Source organism: Pyxicephalus adspersus, chromosome 5 (genome assembly GCF_032062135.1).
Source record: "Pyxicephalus adspersus chromosome 5, UCB_Pads_2.0, whole genome shotgun sequence".
Lineage (NCBI taxonomy): Eukaryota > Metazoa > Chordata > Amphibia > Anura > Pyxicephalidae > Pyxicephalus > Pyxicephalus adspersus.
The window spans coordinates 55,795,352-55,816,601 of NC_092862.1; the positions used below are offsets into that span (position 1 = coordinate 55,795,352).

Genomic DNA, 21,250 nt, shown 5'->3' on the forward strand with positions numbered 1-21,250 from the left:
CCCCGGGCTGTCAGCTATCTGCACACGGCGCCGCCGCCGCTGGGTGTGAGGAGAGGTCACGTGAGGGGGCACCGGGGCACTGCCGTGTGATTTACATCCCCCACCCACAAACTACACACAAACTATTAGCCCGAGCAGTGATGGCTCCTCCATGGCAGACACAGCAGTGACATGTGTGACACCTCATACACTCCGTTACACCGGGCACAGAACTTTGTATTCGCCGAATATATTTACTTTTCATACAGCCTGGTATCAGCCTCATATAATCCCTGGCAGCCAATTAGCTGCTCTGCATCATGTCACATGATAGTAGGGAGAGGGAGCAGAGAGATAACCTCATCAGTGGTTTATATTTTATGGGCATGGAAAGCAGATGTCACTACAGAAAGACCCGGGCATACAAATCATAAATGTGTGTGCCACCCAGATATGTAAGCCGTCATATTCCCCCCATCACCGGGTGTACGTCACCCCCTATAGAAGGTGAATGGTTCTGGTAGGAGATCTGTGCGTTGTCACCGCGTTGTCACCCCGTCCGCCCAGGACATTATGCCAACAAACGTTGTTTTGCCTCATTGACTTTGTATAGGATAAACAGGTAAAGCAAATATAGACTATACCATGTTTGTAGTAATAACCCCGGGGTGCGGAGAAAGTCAGCAATGTCCTGGGGCCCTAAATAGACCATTCATCCAATCATTCCCCCATTCATTCATCTGGTTGTGATATTTCTGGGATACTTGTGTTACACGTGGATTGTGATTGTCGGGCTCGGTGTCACGGTATATGACGGCATAATAAGAATGATTTTGTAGTGATATTTAGGTTCCCCGGTTTGGTATTCTTAAGGCAGGATCTGTTTATAGAAGAGGCAGACTTCTCTCTTTCCTGTATCTGAAACATAAACATTTCCCCTTTCTCCCTTCATCAGAAGATCTTCTGTTCTACATATAGCAATGCTTGTCAAAGTGTTATATATATCATTCACTGGCTGCAATTCACTCACCAGTACTATTTACTACATTCATCCTCTGCAGATTGATGATTTAGCATATTTTACACTTTTTTCTCTCAACACCTCAGGAGCTGAAGCAGGTCAGCGGCAGGTCAAACCCAGACTAACCAGACTTCTGAATGATTCAGCTCCACAACCTGATGTCCTGTGTTTGTATAAACCATGAGAAGTAATAATTGTGAGCAGGCAGGACTTACTGCTTATGGCACACATCACACCTACCCCTCTGTAACACATAACACATAATATAGCATAATATTGTGTAGACACAGCGACAACTTTAGTAAATCAGCCCCCGCTCTCATACCATTGCAGAATAAAGTCCATAGACCCCCCATTATGTGACACCTTTGTCAGTATTTCCTACTTTTTATTTTTTTTACCTTTTTTATTAAACTTTCAGGTTGGTCATGTGATGACATTTGGTCCGGTTCCACTTCTCTGGGCCATGCAGATTACATTAGTGCAGCTCCCTACATTTTCATCAGGAGGCAGAATCATGCGACATGTCTGGTTTATTAAAGCCCTATCAAAGAGGATTCACTTTTATCAGTGAAGCTGGGTGATCCAGCAAACCTGGAATAGATCTGGTCCAGGATTCAAAACATTTGCTAGCAATAATCAATAGGTCTGAGCAAATGCAGGTAATAGATGTGGATTGAAGGTTAGAATTGCTGCTTTTTAAACAAAAAAAAGCTGGACTTCAATTTTTTTTAACTTTTTTAATTGATCTGTAGAATTGTAATACATGTAGAGATTTGCAGATGATCACAGGAGCTCGGTGTTGGTCTCATTAAGCTGCTCTGCCCAACAATTGCCATAAAAAGGACAGCAGCATTGTGTAGCCTACAAATTGGAAGTATGAAATGGATTGTATAGGATTATAAAAGGTACATTTCTGAACAGGTATCCACATGAATGTTATTCTTTTATTGTATATTGAAAAGTCACGTATTTTCCAAAATCAAAAGCTACGCCTAGCCCAAAACCTTTTGGTTATCATAAACCCCTTACCAAGTACCCCTAATCCTATCTATTAAAGTAATACAACATGGAGTTATTATAATAATGGAGAATAAAGGATATTATCTTAGCAAACAACACGTCGGTAATAACTACAAAATACATTGTTTTCTCCATCAAAGTCCATGACTGCCAAAAAGTTGTGGTAAGAGCCCTACCCTAAGTAAACCCCTTCCTGCCATGTGACTGGGCCCGTAGAGTAAATCTTTAAGATATCTGGGTTGATGGGACTTATATTTAATGCCCTAATATTGGTAAATATCGTATAGCACCAACATATTACACAGCACTGTACAAAGTCCATAGTCGTGTCTCTAGCTGTCCGTCAAAGGAGCTCACAATCTAATGTCCCTACCATAGTCATATGTCTTTAATACAGTCTAAGGACAATTTTGGGGGAAGCCAATAAGCCTAACTGCATGTTTGTGGGAATTATATGCAAATGATAGAATATATTATATAGAATACTCTATTAATGTTTAGGAAGATGAGGTATAGAATATCGGGGTTTTTCGCCCAATAAAATAGGTATAGGTTAACTTCAAACCAAGGATGAAATATATCGGATGGTCTATGGTGGAATGAGAACGGCAGGGTATGTGAATGTATACATTTTATGCTCCGGTGTATTTGGAAAACTGTTTTGTATTTTTTTTATTGCATTGTTTTTGTGTTATTATTGCAGTGTTATTTTTGAGGTATTATTTTTGTATTATATAGAGAGATTTGTACATTAGCTCCTAGAGGGAGCGCTGTATTCTATTGTGTGGCCCTGTTTCCTCTAATTAGGATACAATCCACATAGGGAGTGCATTGATTTCAGGGCATTGAACTTATTTCCAGAAAGGAGAGAATTTCTTTTCTTGCAATGTGAATTTTCTCTTAAGTGAAAAAATGAAGCCGTATCCAATTGTATAAAGCAATCATAATTACCAAAAATCAATCTTCCTATTACTGCACATGATTGGTTATTTTCTGTGAACATAGATTTGCTTAGACTTGTTAAGATAAGTGAACATTGTCTGCTCCTTTGCTGAATCAGCCTCATATTGTTATCCAATCATAAGTGAACAGGAATTTACTTTCCATGCAATGTTCACTGTAATCATTGAAATTAGCATATAAAGACAATGACAACTTTAGTAAATCAGCCCCAGGTCATTCAGACCATTACCGCACAGTGCATCAAGATGGACTCTTGTATGTTATATACAAATGGGCTGACTAGACCATCCAACATGTCCAATAACCTTTGTGGCTTTTAGGTGATGGTGAGGCTGCTTATATTGTATACTTAGTCTTATCTGCCATATTGTTGGTGTAAATTTATATTTTCTAAATCCCACCATAGATCATATTTTGCCAAAATCTCATCTATGCCATGTTGGTGCCCTTATTGTGCCAGCGGTGCCACATGGCTACCTAAATGTGGGTAACCACAAGCCAGCAGGTGTCCGGATAGGCCTGGGAAACAGTGTAAGGAAGAAACCCTGATAAGTAAAAAGTATAAATGCTGCCACTTCATATCACATGAAATACGTCAGGCAGACCTTTCTTCTACAATAACTTTCCTTTGATGACTTGGAACAGCTGTCTAGATCTGTTCTAAATTTACTCCAAGTTTGCATGCTGCTTACTTACTTCTGTGTCAGGGAACTAGTTTGCCTCTTGTTTTTGTCTGTCCCTGTTGGAAAAATGTACTATCACTTCCTGTCCTGACAAGGAGATAGGGGATATCTTCCCAATGGGGACAGGGAGCGCAATTTAAACCTGATTGTGGGCCTAACATTTCTCCTATTCTATTATTATATAGAGGTCATGTATATATTTTATACTACTTCTGTCTTGTTATATAGAATATTACTTTGCATGAAAAAAACTGCTCTGTACCTTTTCATGAAGTTTAACTAAAACTGGGTACTTTTGGCTTACAAAACACTTAATCTTTATAAAACTCTTGTAAAAACTTTTGTAAACTCTTTATAATTGAAACTTCTACTATTACCAATAAAAATACTCAGAAAAAATGAATGTTTTTACAACAATACACCTAAACTATTTTCAGGGTTCAAGGTAATTTGTTTTTATTTCAGCAAGACAAAGTTTTGTAAATTCCACATACAGGACCATACCAGGCAGACATGGGACTGGTCTGGGGGACTTGCAACATCAGATTAACAGGTTGTCAGCGTGATTTCATATGGAGGGTATGGCATTGTGAATACTATTTATAAAGGAAGCAAATATTGAAATAGGTAGTATAGAAAATGTATTTTCCCTACCCCCCAATACAGTTTTCTAGGAAGCACTTGAGGGCCACCGATTGACAGTTGTTTAAGAGAACCTACAATGGTAAATTAGGCCCTTTTATCTTTCCTGTGAAACCAGCATTTGAATCATCCTGATTCTCTTACTGATAAATGAATGTTGATTTAACTCACCAAATGGCATGTGGCTTAGTAGTTGTTCCACAGTGGGATGCTGCCATCTGCCATTAACACCCCTGGCAAGCTGAGGACCGCATGTACTGAATGGAAGGAACTCCTGGCGTAAAAGACTTAAAATGCATTTATACAGAGCTGAAACTCTAATTATAGTCTATTTACAGGGCATCAAAATTGCAGCCTCCATCCCTTTGTTATACATGGATGAGAGGACAAAAATACTGCACAGAGCCACAGAGTTGCTAGTTTGTTTGGAAGTGTTTATAATGTCACACCAGTATATGTAATAAAAAATAAACCATATGATGTCACGGGAAGAAAAAGCAAAACAGAGTTAGAAGGGGACATAACAAGTGATCCATTCAGCAGTCTGTAATCAGAGACGCAGTACAGCACAATGGTGTGACTTTATTATAATATGGTTCTTCTATTGGCTAGGTATTATTGATTGTGGTATATGTTACCTAGTCTTATACCACCTATACGCTGGAAGCAATGTTGGAAATTATAGATAGGAAATTTGCCCATTTTTCATTTGGATTACCAAGCACTTGTAACTGCTGTTAATTCTTGTGCCACGTCATACAACAGACATTGCAGATTTTTTGCCTTTTTATTGTGTGCATCTCCTGAGTATTAACTCCTTCACTACCATCTGCCTTTATTATTTTAATCCTGTTTCCAAAAGCATTTCAAGATTTCTTTGAACTTCTTTGAATTTGACAGTCAGTATGCCAGCCAGTCAGTATTTCTCAATTTTTGTTTTTTTTAACAGCAGTTGTTGACCTGCGTTGTAGTTTGGGTTGATGGAGAATGTAAAGTATAAATATTATATCCAACACAATGATGTCTGCTTTAAATATGATAGACTTCTGTAAGCCTGGCTATTATTGTACAGATGGAACCAAAGTTCAGAATACTATAATGTAGAAAAGCCTGCAGGGAAATAATGAATGTGAAAACTGTATACAATGTGTATATGTGTATATATATATATGTGTGTGTGTGTATGTGTGTATATATATATATATATATATATATATGTGTGTGTGTAATATATATATATATATAGAGAGGGTGAGAGAGGGGTACTTGCATTCTCTCGGTAGCTAAAAGAATGTCTTCCTTGAAAATCCTAAAAAGGTTCAAATAAAATAAAAACCTTTATAAATACAAGGCATACTTAACAACTACAATTTATTTGGTTAACAAGAAAGCTTTGATTACAGTTTAGGAAACATTCAGTGAGCTCTTAGTGGTTTGCTTGGCTGGAAACCCCTTGAGCCATCTAACCAATAGGTGGTTGCTGTTATTGTAATGATTATTACACTTGTTATTAGGACAATACAACATTTGTTTGCATGGATGATATAAGTAGAAAGTCTTTGAAGGTTGTGCTGTATAATTTGGTTCCTTTTATCTGTAAACGACATAAATGGCTGTGATTAGCAATTTCTTAAGAGCTCATTTTTTATTGTAACAGAATAAAATGTAAAAATATTACCAACATCTCATCTTATCTGGGACGTGGTATTTCCATCAGAGTCTGTTTTTGAGTGCAGGACGATAAGCTATATGTAAGATTACTAACTGTATCCTGCACATTTGTCTGGCTGTAGCTATACAAGACATCACATGTGTGGGTAGTGATAGATAAATCTGAATAGCTAAGATGAAGTGAATGCAAGGAAATGTGGAGGCCCACATATTGAAGAGTCTAGTACAAACATATGACCACATGTGTTTGACAGACCATACGTATGCCACCATATGTGATTTCATGATAGAGAAACTATGAGCATTTTACAGGCCCGCAAACTAATGATGGGTTGAGTGGCTTATACCAACCACGTGAAAGCTTACTTTTGGTAAGAAGCTGAAAGTTGTTAATCCAGTACCTGCAATCTTCTTGTAGGTTATCTTCATGCATGTTAGATATATGTCAGTTATTAACAGGTAATGGACACTTATAAAAGAGGTAGGAGCAGAAGTATAATCTCATCAGTAAACTGCTGTACCCTCATTATCCAGTCAGAGGTTGGGGCTGGTCCTAGACTGTTGTTTCTGCTATTACCCGGGAATGCTCTGATTTTATGCAACTCTGAAATTAAAAAATTGCTACGGGATCACTGACATTAGGACTAAGGTTTTTTGATTTAATAATATCTTTGTTTCCTAAAAACACTTGTCCTGTGAAATGATGGTACCCCCATGCCCATAGATACAGAATAGTAACCCAATGTTCCCACAAAAGATTGGACCAGGAACTTAACTTGTGTTAATTCTTAAACAGTGGAAATAATATCCAGCTGCAGATTTTACTTTTTGCTACCACAGAAAATACTTGCAGCATTCTTCTATTTGTCTAACGGTAGTTAGTGCTCAAAGACATAATTACAGAATTGTTATGTTTTAGTCTGCATTTTGTGATACTTTTAGGAAAATTAAAATTCTCTATTTGACAATGTAGACTAGAAGTGCCAATACAATTAATGTTAATAGGTCTAAAAGATGGCAATATAATTAGCAGGTTTGTTCAGCGCCTACAGCAATGGTGGGTGAATACAATAGAAGGGCATATGCAGAGTTTACAGCTAGGTCCCTTCCTACACATTATTCAAAGTATTCATGCAGGTACATTGCCCACCACCCACTCCAGACCTTAGCAGAGGTTTGTTGTCATTAGCTTCTCCCCATACAACTTTTTAAAACCTTATCTGGCAGTACATTCATTGCACTTCAGATATGTGCTTTATCTAGAAAAATCCTATGAATAATTATAATTTTTTTTTGTTTAAAAGGCATCCATGCAAGCTACCAATCAGTACAACTAATAGTTTTTTCATTTCTTGTTTTCTGAGACATGTTACCTTCGAATGAAATACACTCATATCATTAGATTTCTGTTTAACTAATGTGGGCATCTCTCATCACTTTTTTTTCCAGAACACTATAACTATGCATCTTCCAATATAAGTGCCAGCCTGTCACTGAGTGTGATGAATCCTTCATTACCAACCTCATGCCATGGTCTTCAGTCATCAAACCCAGTCATTTCCATTATTCCATCAACAAGCCATTCATCGGGATATGGAGGGAATCTTGAGACTGAAACCTCGGGATACTACTTATCTCCAAATGTAAGACCTAATGGAGCCCCATTAGAGAGCCCTAGAATTGAAATCACATCATGTTTAGGGATGCACAGTAGCAATAACCAGTTCTTTCATGAAGGAGATGTGGAAGAATCAATTACTAATGTTAAGCGAGCACATTCAACTGCAACGCTGACCTTGCCAAATGTTGACAACTATCGTGATCCATCTTGCCTAAGTCCAGCAAGCAGTTTGTCTTCCAGAAGCTGCAATTCTGAAGCTTCCTCTTTTGAATCAAATTACTCTTATCCATATACTTCCCCTCAGACCTCTCCTTGGCAGTCACCATGTGTCTCTCCCAAAACCACCGACCCAGAAGAAGGCTATCAGAGAAGCATGGTCACCTGCAATTTGCTGAACTCTCCTAGGCATTCCCCATCTACTTCTCCCAGGACGAGCATTTCAGAAGAAAATTGGCTTGCAGCTCCAAACTCACGCCCAACATCTCCATGCAACAAGAGAAAGTACAGCATTAATGGCAGACAGACTTCTTACTCACCTCACCGCTCACCAACTCCATCTCCTCACAATTCTCCCAGAGTTAGTGTCACCGATGACACCTGGTTGGGAAACACTCACCAGTATACAAGTTCTGCAATTGTGGCAGCAATTAATGCTCTCACCACAGACCCAATAGACATGAACGATGACATTCCATCTAAAGCCAGAAAAACGGAGTACAGCATACCTCTAAAAACAGAGCCCATTTGTGATGAACATGGCACATTGTCACCATCTGCTGACTTGTCGCCAGACGACTATTCGGGATTCCATCACATCAGGAAAGGCAATTTCTGTGATCAATATCTGTCAGTTCCACAGCATCCTTACCAGTGGGCCAAACCAAAGAACATATCCCCTACATCCTATTTGAGGTAAGACAGTAGAATAGCATTTGTAATGAAAAACAAAAAACGTGCATTTGATAATATACATACAGGGGTGGTGGCAGAATACAGGAAACATAGATAAATAAAAAATAGTAAAGAGAAACATATTTTCTATGCATCTTCACAAATCTTTGGGTCTTTGTCAGTACGACTAAATGGTTTTACCTTTTACCAAGTCATTTGAGCCTTTCCATTCAAACAAAAAAATCTCAGATTTAGGAATTCTTGCCTTTTGGACTGGACCGACTGGCTTCTGAATTGTCCATGCTTGTTTTATTGATTTGTTATCAAGGTGCAAGTATTGTACTTGTTTCCAGAGAATAATATCTTTTGATGATTAGTGATCTGATTCAATTTACATCTGCTGTAATCCAGTTTTTAGTATTATTATTTTTAAGGAATTTTATAGTAATAACCTGCTTGAAGAACTGGACACTATAGCTGAGAAGCCCAGTTAGAGATGCATTCTTTTCTAATTTTGGTGCATTTTAATTTCCAATAGATATAAATGATAGGCATAGAACAGCATGCATACAATACCACATTTTAATTTGTACAGTTTTTATGTAATATGGCAGCACAGAGAGTAGTCAAATTATAATAAAGATTATAATATTCTGCAAACTGTAGTAAATTATAATAACCATTTAAAATTATTTGGAGTCATTTAAGCCATGAAATGGCTTAAAGGTAAAGTATATATATTGTTAAAACCTACTTTTAGCTTTGAATAGAGTAGGGAAGTGTTAAACCCTCTGTCCTTTTGAATCTCTCAGGGACTTGACATGGGTTCTAGTCTTTTACCACTGTATCCAAAATAAAAAAAATGTCTGTACATACTCCTCAAATATTGGCTATTGTTAGTAATGCTCATAATGGCCTGCTGTGCAATGTTATTAGATCCAAGAGGTTTTCTCTAATAATAATATTTGTATAGTTCTTTGTAAGGCATAGTTTGAGGTTTGCAAGCATTTTAATCAATAACTGTACCAAGCACCAAAAAAATTGTATAATTGATCTTGAAAAAAATCCATCTTCCTCAGTCACAGATGTTAGAGGCTGCCCATTTAGACAGTGTTGAAAGTCATCATTTAATCAAGGCTGGAGTTACACATCATGAAACTTATGATGTATGAGAAACACATGAAACAGATAAAGACGTTGCATTCTTCAGTCAGACAGAAGGCATACACATTCCACGACTCCAAAAAATAATGTATCAAATATTAGACAGGTTATTATCCTGTTTTGCTAGAACCACTGAAGAAGCTCCCATTAGAAATGAAGCTTTGTTGGCTTCAAAGGCCACCTTATTCCCCATGTGGATATTGTCTGCATATTTCCTATTAAATCACCATTCACCATAAATCTTTATTAAGCAGAAAAGCATTGACTCAAGTTTGTTCCGCTGTAGAGTTGAATTGCCTTGGCTTGCAGGCTCCCTAGGCAGTAAAGGGGTTAAACCATATGCTTTTCATGAAGGGAAAGCGGAAGTGTGTTGTGTTGCTGTATATTTGTAGTGTTCAGGCAGCGTCTCTTGCAATGCTGAATGCTTTTATCACAAGCTAAAAGTGTCAAATACTTACATTGCTCTAATTGATCCTGCTGCGCTCCACATCTGGGTGTCTGTGACTCATAGAAAGATGAATCTTAAGACTTAGCATGTGGGTATATATGAGAAATAGTCATATTTTATATTCCCATAAGAGATTATTCACATGTACACATACTAATCATCCTATAACACTACTACTAACTTGTCTGTTTACTTAAAGGGGAACCCTAGTTTATGTAATGAGGAGATTTAATACTTGATGATACGTTATGCAGTATTTTCTAAATATCTCCCATCCATATTTATTTATTACTTTTACTTTGGTGGTAAGCACTTTATTTGAATTACCTGAAAAAATTCATCCACATTCTCAAAAGTGAAGCAGTAGCATGTCCTCATAGTATTCCACAATGAATGTAAAAGACTTGCCTAGAGGTGCTGTATTGTATTATGGCATATTGGTATTTGACTTTCCTAAGGTTTGTATGTAAGTTTGGTATCTCTGAGGTTGGTGTTCTTCAAGTTACATTAGGACTGGTAAATACTGGGCAATTCCTAGTAAGTATACAATAGTGGGACAACACATTATCAGGCCAAAGGGATAGGACCTAAAGAAGTTTGGGGGGGGGGTCTTGGAGTTAGGCTTTATTTTGTAGATACAAAATGGTATTGTCTGTTATTGGGTTTCTTTGAATAAAATATCAAGCTAACGGAAAGGATACTAATATGTGTGGAATGCTAATGATTGCTGGACCTTTATCTTTTGTGGGCTTAAGCAGGAACCTGAAAAATACCATCAACCTGCCTAATGACTCTCACATAAGTTCATGAGATCAGCAAATGTTTCTCTTTGAGCAAAAAGGCTCCTTCTGCGCTTGCCGGAGATGCTCAGGCATGCGTAGAAGCAGCGCTCAAGAGCCTCCAGGGATGCCTGACGTAGGTAGCGTTCCCATTCATTCTCGACCGCCTAGGCAGCAGTGCTGCACCCTTTTTTTAAAAAAAATAAAGGATGTTGCACCTAAAAAACTGAATTTTTACCCTACATTAAAGGGTTCTCTACCCTTTTATGTAAAGTGAAAATTCTGAGTATAAAATCAGCTTGTGGTATTGTTGAGGAATTACAGTGTTCAGAATTTAGTTTTCTAAAAGAATTGAACTAAACATTATTTTCTGTTTCTTGTAAGAAAATTTTAACTTTCTTTTTTTTTTTTTGTTTGAGAATTTAAAAATTGGTTCATGACTCCAAAGAAACATGTGACTAATAAATGCTTAATATTAGGGCTTTATTTCTCCAAAAGAATGTAAACAATAATGTGTTTCAGTGCTTCTTTTAAGGAAAGATGATCTCTATGATGCTATACTGAACTCCATGTAGATAGTTTCCTGGCCAAAACCAGGGACCCAGCGCTGAAAAGGTCAGAGAGCTAACCTCTGAGCCACCGTGCTGTCTATTAGAAGTTGTTATTTTACAGTTTGGGCTTGCAATCCATTTAAATCACTGTATTATAATTTTTTTTTATTTGTACCAGTAATTTTGTGTTGGTGTTTATTTGCTCTGGGTTGTTCTTCTTCTGTTTTATGAATGCTGAAAGTTGTCCTACTGGAATGGCCTTCACATAAATGTTCAGTGTTGGTTTTTCAGTGCCTTAAAGTACAAATTTACATGGAAGTAGAGTCAAATTTCCAATTCAGCTAACCAAATGCCTGCCTTAAGTAAGGTTAGGTCCCAGGTGTACATTAGTATAGAAAAAAAGCAGCTCTTGTCATTGACAGAAGGCTTACAGGCCTGAAAAAATGTCATTTCTATATAGGTATGTGATCTGGAAGCCATACAACATACTCATTAACATAGATGTCAAGTCTCTACAAAAGGAGTGTTAAAAGAAAAAGGCAGGAAAGTCATTATAAGAGCCACATAAGCATATACCTCGGCTTCTAAGTCTTGCTGCTGAAGGTCAGGAAATCACCACTTACAGCTCACCAACTCATTTATGAGTAGTTGCCTATTATCTCCTAGCCCCCCAGTGAATCACAGTTTTAGAGTTTACACAGTGCTTGCACTTATCGTTCTTCATGTAACGACAAAAAGGGACAAATTACATTACTGTAATTACTTTAACCCCTGGGTTTTCAGAGGTTAAGTAGAATTCAGTGATCCATAAATAACTGTTATGGGGTCTGCATGTCAACAAAACCGCCGTTATTATAAATGCAGAAAGTGGCAGTAGATCTGCTCTTAATTTGAATACATCATGGGAGCTAAAATTGTTTAATGTAATAAAAATAATTTTGTAGTAGTTATTGGGGATTTAGAAACTAGAAAATTGTAGAGATGATTGCTCAAAGATACAAGTTACCATACAAATTCCCTTTGTTACCATTATGTATTTTATGATATTATATATCAAACCAAATAGAAGATAGCGCCTGAGTTAATAAAGCTCTCCAAGGCTGAAGAGGATACACTTTCATCAGTGAAGCTGGGTGATCCAGAAAATCTGGAATGGATCTGGTGCAGGATTGAAAACATTTGCTAGCAAATAGCAAATGTCTTTTAAAAAACAAATTCCAGGTTTGCTCGATCACCCAGCTTCACTAATGAAAGTATATCCTCTCCAGCTTTGGAGAGCTTTAATAAACCATACCCCTAGTGTCGCTCTAATTTGTAATCTGTAACTCTGACTTCTTTGTAAAAGAAATGGTTTCCTATTAGCCTGGAAACAGGTGGCTACTTGGGCTGTAATAAAACCTGGAGGAAATGAAATTCCTTTTAAGCCTAGGAATTCTGTGTTTACAACACAGGTGTCCACATTTCTGACTAGACTAAACTACTTTTCTTTTGACTTCTCAGGCTATCCATAATTTTCATCATACCAGAAGAAATATAGTCACCCATTCCTATTTAGAATTGAATTGACCTTTTATTGCTATTACTGCTCCATTTTTCATCTTTCTGGCTGCTACACGGTTTTTTATTCTTTATTTACATATTTTGTGTTGAATTGGGCTTTGTTCACACTGACACTTGATTTGCAGTTTGGTTACTGCTTACCCAGCATTCAGGTTCAACCACTTGGCAGATGCAGCCGTTTCTTTAGCATTGGGGTTGTGTTGCACAGGAAATGGAGGAGTATAGGAAGCGGAAACTTCTTATTTGTTTCTACCTCCTCCTCCCAAATGCTTCCAAAACACCTTTCAACCACCCACATATTATTACTAGGCTTTTGAAAAGCATTCATTTTCAAATCTTTGGAAGTAGTTGATGGGACCCGACACAAAGGGCCTGATTTATTAAAGCTCTCCAAGGCTGAAGAGGATACACTTTTCATCAGTGAAGTTGGGTGATTCAGCAAACCTGGAATGGATTTCTTCATTTGCTAGCAAATGTTTTGAATTCTGAACCAGTTCCATTCCAGGTTTGCTGGATCACCCAGCTTCACTAATGGAAGTGTATCCTCTTCAGCCTCAGAGATTTTTACTAAATCAGGCCCAAAGTCTTAAAACAATGGCCATGCCTGCAAAACTTTGAAACATGAAAGCATCTTCCCCTGCTTTTGTTTCCTCTAAAATGAGAGGGGTTGGAATTTATTTGGTGTTTTTAGGCAGTCAACTAGTACAAAACCACATTTCCACCTGCTGAAAAACCATTCATGTGAACCAACCCTTGTGATGGAAGACTGCTGATCTGTATAGCAAAGTCCAAAGATTGGCATGTGGTTTAAATATGAAGATCCCAGAATTGTTTAAAGTATTTCATATATGAGCAAACTTATTATATATGATTTTTGTTTTTCCTTTACTCATTAGAGCTTGACAATTAGGTGCTACCCCAAGTTAAAACAAGCACCGGCTTTATTTTTATGTTTATGTGAACACTATTCTACTGTATGTCAGATGGGAGAGTTAATCCTCCAGATGGCTACATTGCCTAAACCAAGTGCGATTCTGTTTTATTTTTATACTGTGACCTATACTAAAACTAATATTAGAGTTACAGCCATGCTAAGGAAGTACATCATGTAAATGGGACTTTCCCTTTAAAGTTCTCTTCAAAGTTAAGTTTTACTTTAACCTGTAGATTAGATCTGGCTTGACAGGACAGGATGCTTCACATCTTTTGCATTTTTGTTTTCTAGGAAAAGTTTTCACAGTGATGAGCATCAGTGGAATGATCAGAATACAGATTCTGATTGTGCGACTTTCCACTGTTTTGGTCACAATGTGTTTCCTGCTCCCATTCAAAATGTTTCCATCTGACCTCCTGTAACTTTAGCCCCAGCAGCAAACAGAAATGTAGATTATTTTGTTAATCACACATTTTAGCTATGCTTCCTTCCACAGTGAGAGTCCATCAACATAAATGTTTGTAGCATTTTTTTAATAGATGAGAATCGTCACTGGGGTCAAAGACTACGTAATGGAGTGACTTTTTTCCATTTTGTTAAAAAAAGCTGTAACCTTTCTTCCTCCTGCTGCTTTTTAATGTGTTAGGAGTTCCTGTTTAATATTAGTTTATAGTATACTTAAATATTAGGGCGAATATCATTTGTTACATCAAAACACACCCTACATTATGACCCTGTGGTGTTTTATCTATGGGGGCCTATCAACAACTTGCACCAAAGGAGTTAAAATAATTTTCTCTGATAAACCTACCTGAAACATTCTTCTTTATTCTTCCTATTTGCTAACCATCACCCTCAGATGTTTTTTCTTGATTTGGACTTGATGGGCCTGATTTATTAAAGCTCTCCAAGGCTGCGTAGGATACACTTTTAATGGTCAACCCGGGTGATCCAGAAAACCTGGAATATATTTCCTAAAATAATTTGCTATTTGTTAGCAAAGGTTTGAAACCCTGGACCAGATGCATTCTAAGTTTTTTGGATTGCCCAGGTTCACTGATGTAAGTATATCCTTTCTAGTTTTGGAGAGCTTTATTAATTGGGTCAATGAGTGGATGAGTTGACATGGAAGTGTTCTGTAGTCCTTAAGTTGAAATGGGCAGGGCTAAAAACAACATAAAATTTTAGTTCAGCAGAAGGGTCCTTACTGGATTTTCTGGTAGGATACATGGGTATTTTAGCAGCATTTGCAGCATTTTAACAAGAACAAAATGTAAGAATACATGTGTTGAAGAAATGCAGAACAAAAATATTTAGGGGTTGTAGGGGTCACAGAGAAAGAGGCTACAGGAGCGAGGGGATGAGGTAAGTAAAAGTAGCTACCAAATTATCCGTACCTGAACAAGAATTATGCAGGTAGCACTGTTGCCTGAATATTTGTTGTTTTTATCCTGGGCTTTTGGCCTAAATTTTTAGTCATTGATTCCATTTCCCTGGAAAATGTAAAATGATTGTGGCCACACATTTTTTTTTTTAAACAAAAAGTTATTTGTGTTTTTCTTTCCACAAATGTGTATTCCTAAGTATGACAAAAAATGTAGTACTAAACCTGCTGCTTCTATAGATGCAGGTATTAGGCCCCCATTGATAATAGGAGGTTACAGGGAGGAAAAGCTAAGTGTTTTTGAATGGGATGTGATCGTATTGAAGGAATTTCTTGGAATAGCTGTGGCAGAATATTGTTTAACCTTTAGGAAAATCCCAATAAGTCAAAAAAAAAAGTATTAGTGGAAAAAATGTCACTGAATTGCTTCCTTAATAAAATATTGTACCATTATATTTTCCTGTGTTTAGAAAGAAACCTTGCACACGCTGTATAATAATGTGCCTGTTGTAATCTAATACAAATTAGGTTGAAACAATGTTTTTTATGTTAGTGTAATTTGTTAATTAAATATGTGTGTGGTACAAATTCTGGAGAATCTGTCTTGGAATTATAACTTTATAATTGGGCAGAACTAGAAATCCTGGTTGAGATCTTCTACTTTTTTTTTTTTTAACAAATAGACCTTAAAAGTCATCAATTTTCATCAATCTAGCGTTGAAGCTTAAACCTCATCAAAATGCAAGAACAAAAATGAGCAAATTAGAAAAGTTCATAGTTTTGATTTACAGACACTTAAAGATTCCTTTTGCTCAATTCAAAAATGTTTCATAGGATAAGAATATATTCAGCAAGAAAGGGAATTTTAAAACACATTGGCCTAAAATAGCTGTCATGTTTGTGAAAACAAGAATTCCTATCATGAAGTTTTAGCCTTATGGGCCGAGCCTCTTCCTATTTTGATGAATTATTGCATAAGCCTCCTTATACATAATTTTCAAGAGCGATGATTAATGGTTTCCAAGTATGTAATTCAAACACTGTATATTGTGAAATGATTAGACCATGGCTGTTATTACTAAACAACGAGGAGACACTGAAACATCACTCTGAAATGTATTGGTCATATTTTATCTCATATAATATCATTATGCCTGAAAACAATTGATTGGAATACTTGTACTGCTTACGTACGGCTTATCGCCTTCCAACACTTGCATGTCAATATCAGTTTAGTAAGCCGGTGGAGGAAGAGATGAAACCATGCTTTATAAAGTAGACAGAAACAATTATTTTTTTTAGAGCAAGCATTTAGTTTGACATTTGCCCCATTAAAATACAGTACTGGAAACTGGTCATTATGAAGACCACCATATTACCTTTGAGTCCAGCAATAACTTATGTGTTCTCTATATCATTCTATATGTTGTATGTGTAGGGAGTTAAAAAACATAATTAGTACACTTTTGGAATAAATGCTCATTTTCCTATATATGCAAATACAAAGAAATACCTGCAAATCCTGCCAGGGGTCCAGTGAACTCTCACTTAAGCAGTATAGCTTTGTCAACAACAAATGACCAAATCTTCTAAATGAAAAATTGGGGTAAGAGCATACATCAAATGTCTGACCTGTGTTTGCCCCAAGTTTTAGACTGATAGCACTGTATATTGTATTAAGGACTGGCTAGCTTGCTGTGCAAAAGGTGGTATGAAGCTAGTACAGAAACAAATGCAAACATTTACACTAGCTTTAATTAAAATACTTTGGGATCTATTTCTTGTGTGAAAATGGGCAAATCCTGAGTAAAACTTGTGTAAATCCTGGCTGATTGATAAATAGACACTATAATTGTATTATAATCATTATAAATGACTGCATAAATAGATCAAAAATTCTAAATAAATCATATGCTTACAATTACAGGTTTAGAAATCATGAAACTCCTTTTTCTATTGTGCATTAATACTCTACTAAATGCTGTCAATTATTATGATTAAACAATAAAAATAAATTAAAGGTTATACATGCTATAGGTTGTATCCCCACTATAGACCTACTGTAGGCTCTGTCAGTCCCCAGTCACATACATTTATTTTTATTATTATTATGATTATTTTAATAATAATATTAATATTAATAAACAGGATTTATAGGTTGTATAGGTTTTTATGATTTTACCTTATGGAGGGGCATGGACTCCAAGGGGTACAATTATAAATTAGTGAATGTGACATTCACGGAACATTTTCTGCAGGTGTATCCTGGCACGTGTTACAGTCATAGGGGTCTATTTATACTTGTTTTCACAGAAGATTACCCTATTACTAAAACTTTATACATTTTTCATATTGGATTTTACCAGAAGATGTTATAAATTATGAGTAAAAGTTAATTAAAACACTTTTTAATCCAGTGTGAAAGATGTGTAAATCTGCAGTAAACATTGGGTAAATCTTGTATATCACATTCACTATTTTATAAAAATGACTTCCAAAGTGTTCACACTTCTATTTTCTCCATCCATTCTCTGACTAGGTTAGAAAATGTTCCTACATTATAACTAAATCATATTGCTCAGAAAAAAGTGGCACCAGATAAGTTTGCATTATTCAGAGAAATAAAAATATAAAATTTACAAACAGGCAGATGATTCTCCCCTGTGTATAATATTTATCCATCGCTTGCTTGCTTTTATATTAAAATTTTCACTTTGAGGACGCATAAAAGCCGTTAGATTGTGGAAAGGGAAGCAATGCACGCAGAATTTCCATTGAGTTAAGCAGTCTAATAGCCAGCATAGCATCAGTAGCTGTTTGGCTCTTCATCTTCATGAAGTGGAAAGAGGTTTTGGCTGCTTCATGGCCTTTTAAATTACTTATGTCGTGGCATTAGACCTATTGATGAAATTTTAAATGTAAGATAGTGAAGGATGGCCTGCTAATCATGGTCTCTAAAGTAATAGTGCCAAATTCCTGTGGTGTGGGATAATACATTTTCTGTTAATATTTAATCAGTGTTAAATAGCTGTTCTTTTCCATTACAGCCCCTCTCTGCCGGCCCTTGATTGGCATCTGCCATCCCAGTCAGGACCTTATGAACTGCGAATTGAAATGCAGCCCAAATCTCATCACAGAGCTCATTATGAGACGGAAGGAAGCCGAGGGGCGGTAAAAGCATCTACGGGAGGCCATCCCATTGTGCAGGTATGCATGTGATAGGACAACTTGTTTATCCTGGCTCTTGTTCAGAAATACTTTTTATGATGATTGGTAAAATAGATGAAATGTACTTTCCCAGAGATGTCACTAATGAACATGCTGTAAATTAAATTCAGATTAACAATTTTTGCTTTGTGGTTTTTAGCAGGCATAAATTACAATTGATAGGAGTGAAAAAAAAAATAAAAAGACCCATTCTTTAGAATGCAATGATTGAACAATACACTGAATGCAACAATGGTCCAGTTGGGAAAAATTTGAAATTTTATGTAATGTTATATTGTTAGCCAATAAAATACTCCCAAAACTAGCCCTTTGTGACAATGGCATATATACTGTGCAGTATTGGCTCATTATTATTTGCCCACTGCTGCTATGGGATATTTATTATGATCACCGGTGCAAGCCATCATTCTTTCGCTCCTTAAACTAGAAGTGATTAAAGAAAAATAGTGTAACGTTTATGCAAGAGTCTTTGTCAATTAAAATAAAAAAAGACTTGAGAATGAGGTGTAATATTAAAGTTTCACAAATTCGGATACATCTGTTGTGATTGGGAACCTCAATGTTCTGGCACTGTGTTGCCGGTACTACTGGGTACAGCTGTTATTTTCAGTAATGTAATATGAAACAAGAAAGGTATGCCTTCTGCCTTTTACATTATTAAATTAAGGCTATTGTAAGGTCAGTCCAATTACAGTTGGGCTAGTTGTTGATGAATGTCACTAATGCAATACAACGTTTTGGGTACACATAGTTGGGTACACATGATGAAATATTTGGATGCATTTAAGTCTATGGCTGGCTTAGCATTTTTTTCCACTGAAACAGACATAGTAATCTGAATCTTGTTTTTTTCTCTGGTTTTATAACATTGGTCAGAGTTATCACATTCAAGAGTTTATTATTTAAGGTTACATTATATGGATTCAAATTGCTAAACTTCATAGCTTAATTTGATTAACACAGAATCCCAAACCCCTAAATATTGTTTCTCAATCCCTTTAAATGTTATCACAGTTTACATTAAAAAAATTGAAAAGGGAAAAGGTATAGTTTACTAGACTCCAGGCCATATGTAACTGCACCTTTAAAAAACAAAAGATCCCTATTCTGGTGTGTTAACTTTGATTTGATCTTTTATATAAAGCTGAATACTGAATGTTTTTGCAAAGATAATAAATGTAAAATGGTATTTTTATCTGTACCATTTTAGTTTTGCTTCTTTTGTGTAAATATGATCTAGTAAATAAGATGAACAAATTAGCTGAATAAGAACATTTTCACAAATAAACTAAATAACTTACAGTAATTCACCAATAAATAAAATCCTGCACCCTCAATTAACTTTAAGATATATATATATATATATATATATATATATATATATATATATACACATTATATTCCTAAAATGTTATCCCTTCATTAGCCATGGGTAAGAAGTCCTAAGTACAATAAAATAAACTTCAACTTTTACCCTGACATACCAAAATTATTTTATAACGTATGTGTTTACTTTTTATTCTATTACTATGTTTTACTATATCTGCCCATAGTTTAACTTTGTTTTTTGTATAAAAAATTCTATAATTTGTAAAAAGGGGTTGTATCAGCCTTATTCAGTCTCAGGGTCCACTTTAAAAGAGAATTGATCTAAATGTTTCCACTTGCCAGTGCTCAGGCACATAATGCCCTTGTGTCACTCCCTTATATATAAACAGCTCTTTAAAAATAAAGGATCACTTTTAATATTTGATACAAATATAATTTTGTGTATATAAAAGCTTTTCAATGACTCTAAATAGCAGTGCCAAATTTAAAAGGCTTAAACGTAATAAAACGTATAAATACTGTGTAATAACAATAAAAAAATAAAAAACAATGATGTTGAAGTGTCTGAAAAGAAATGCTGAGGATAAAATAAAAGTGACTTATGGATGACCTTGCCTGCTTTTACACTTTCTCTTCATTCTCTCTGCTTTTGTAGTAAAAAATGGTTTATTTTGCAGAATTATGAGGTTTTTATAGACTAAATACAGTGTAATGTGTTCATACTGCTATCCCTCATTATTAGACAATGATTATGTCTGCTCTAAGTCATTCTTATTTTTCCTTTTCTTTAATAAACACAAGATAAATGTGTAATATGCACACCTAGAAAATAAATCCTTTTTTCTGCGTGGGCTGGAGCACAAAATGCATCTTACACATTCTTTGAGGTTTGAATATGCGATGAACAGGAAATGTTTTGAAACAGAATCTGTTAAAATATATTTGTATAAAAATATATATTTGTCCAAACAAAGCCAAGCGAGGGTAAAATATATTCATACAATATTGGAATAGGTTGGGGTTCATCATTCAGCCAGAGAATACTCGGCCAAGACTTTATATGTCATTGTTAAAGCAGCGTAAAAATACTTTTACTTGTGTGCAAGGTGAAAATAGGAGAAGTAGATGCAAATGCTTTGTTGAATTAGTGGGCATAATGCAGACATCTGAGCCAATAAACAGACAACCTATCATACAGAGTGGAAAGCTGAACTCAGAGTTTGGTGACCAGGTAGGAATCTAAGGAATGTCTTGCAAAACTAATAAACAAAGTAAGCCGTATGATGTATTTTTCATCTTAGGTAAGAGCTACTTTGATAATGTTTTTCCAGTGAATCTCCCTTTCAGTTTTTATTGTAGGATTCACTTAAGAGCTAACA

At 36.0% G+C, this 21,250-nt stretch overlaps 1 protein-coding gene across 3 annotated transcripts in view; it reads left to right on the forward strand.

Moving 5' to 3' along the window:
- NFATC1 (nuclear factor of activated T cells 1) overlaps positions 1-21,250 on the forward strand; it is a 118,199-nt gene that overhangs the window by 4,365 nt on the left and 92,584 nt on the right. For all 3 annotated transcript variants that reach the window (XM_072411555.1, XM_072411556.1, XM_072411557.1), the window contains exons 2-3: positions 7,432-8,515; positions 18,362-18,521. In XM_072411555.1, the coding sequence (XP_072267656.1) occupies positions 7,432-8,515; positions 18,362-18,521 (1,244 nt within the window). The remainder of the gene's footprint in view (positions 1-7,431; positions 8,516-18,361; positions 18,522-21,250) is intronic.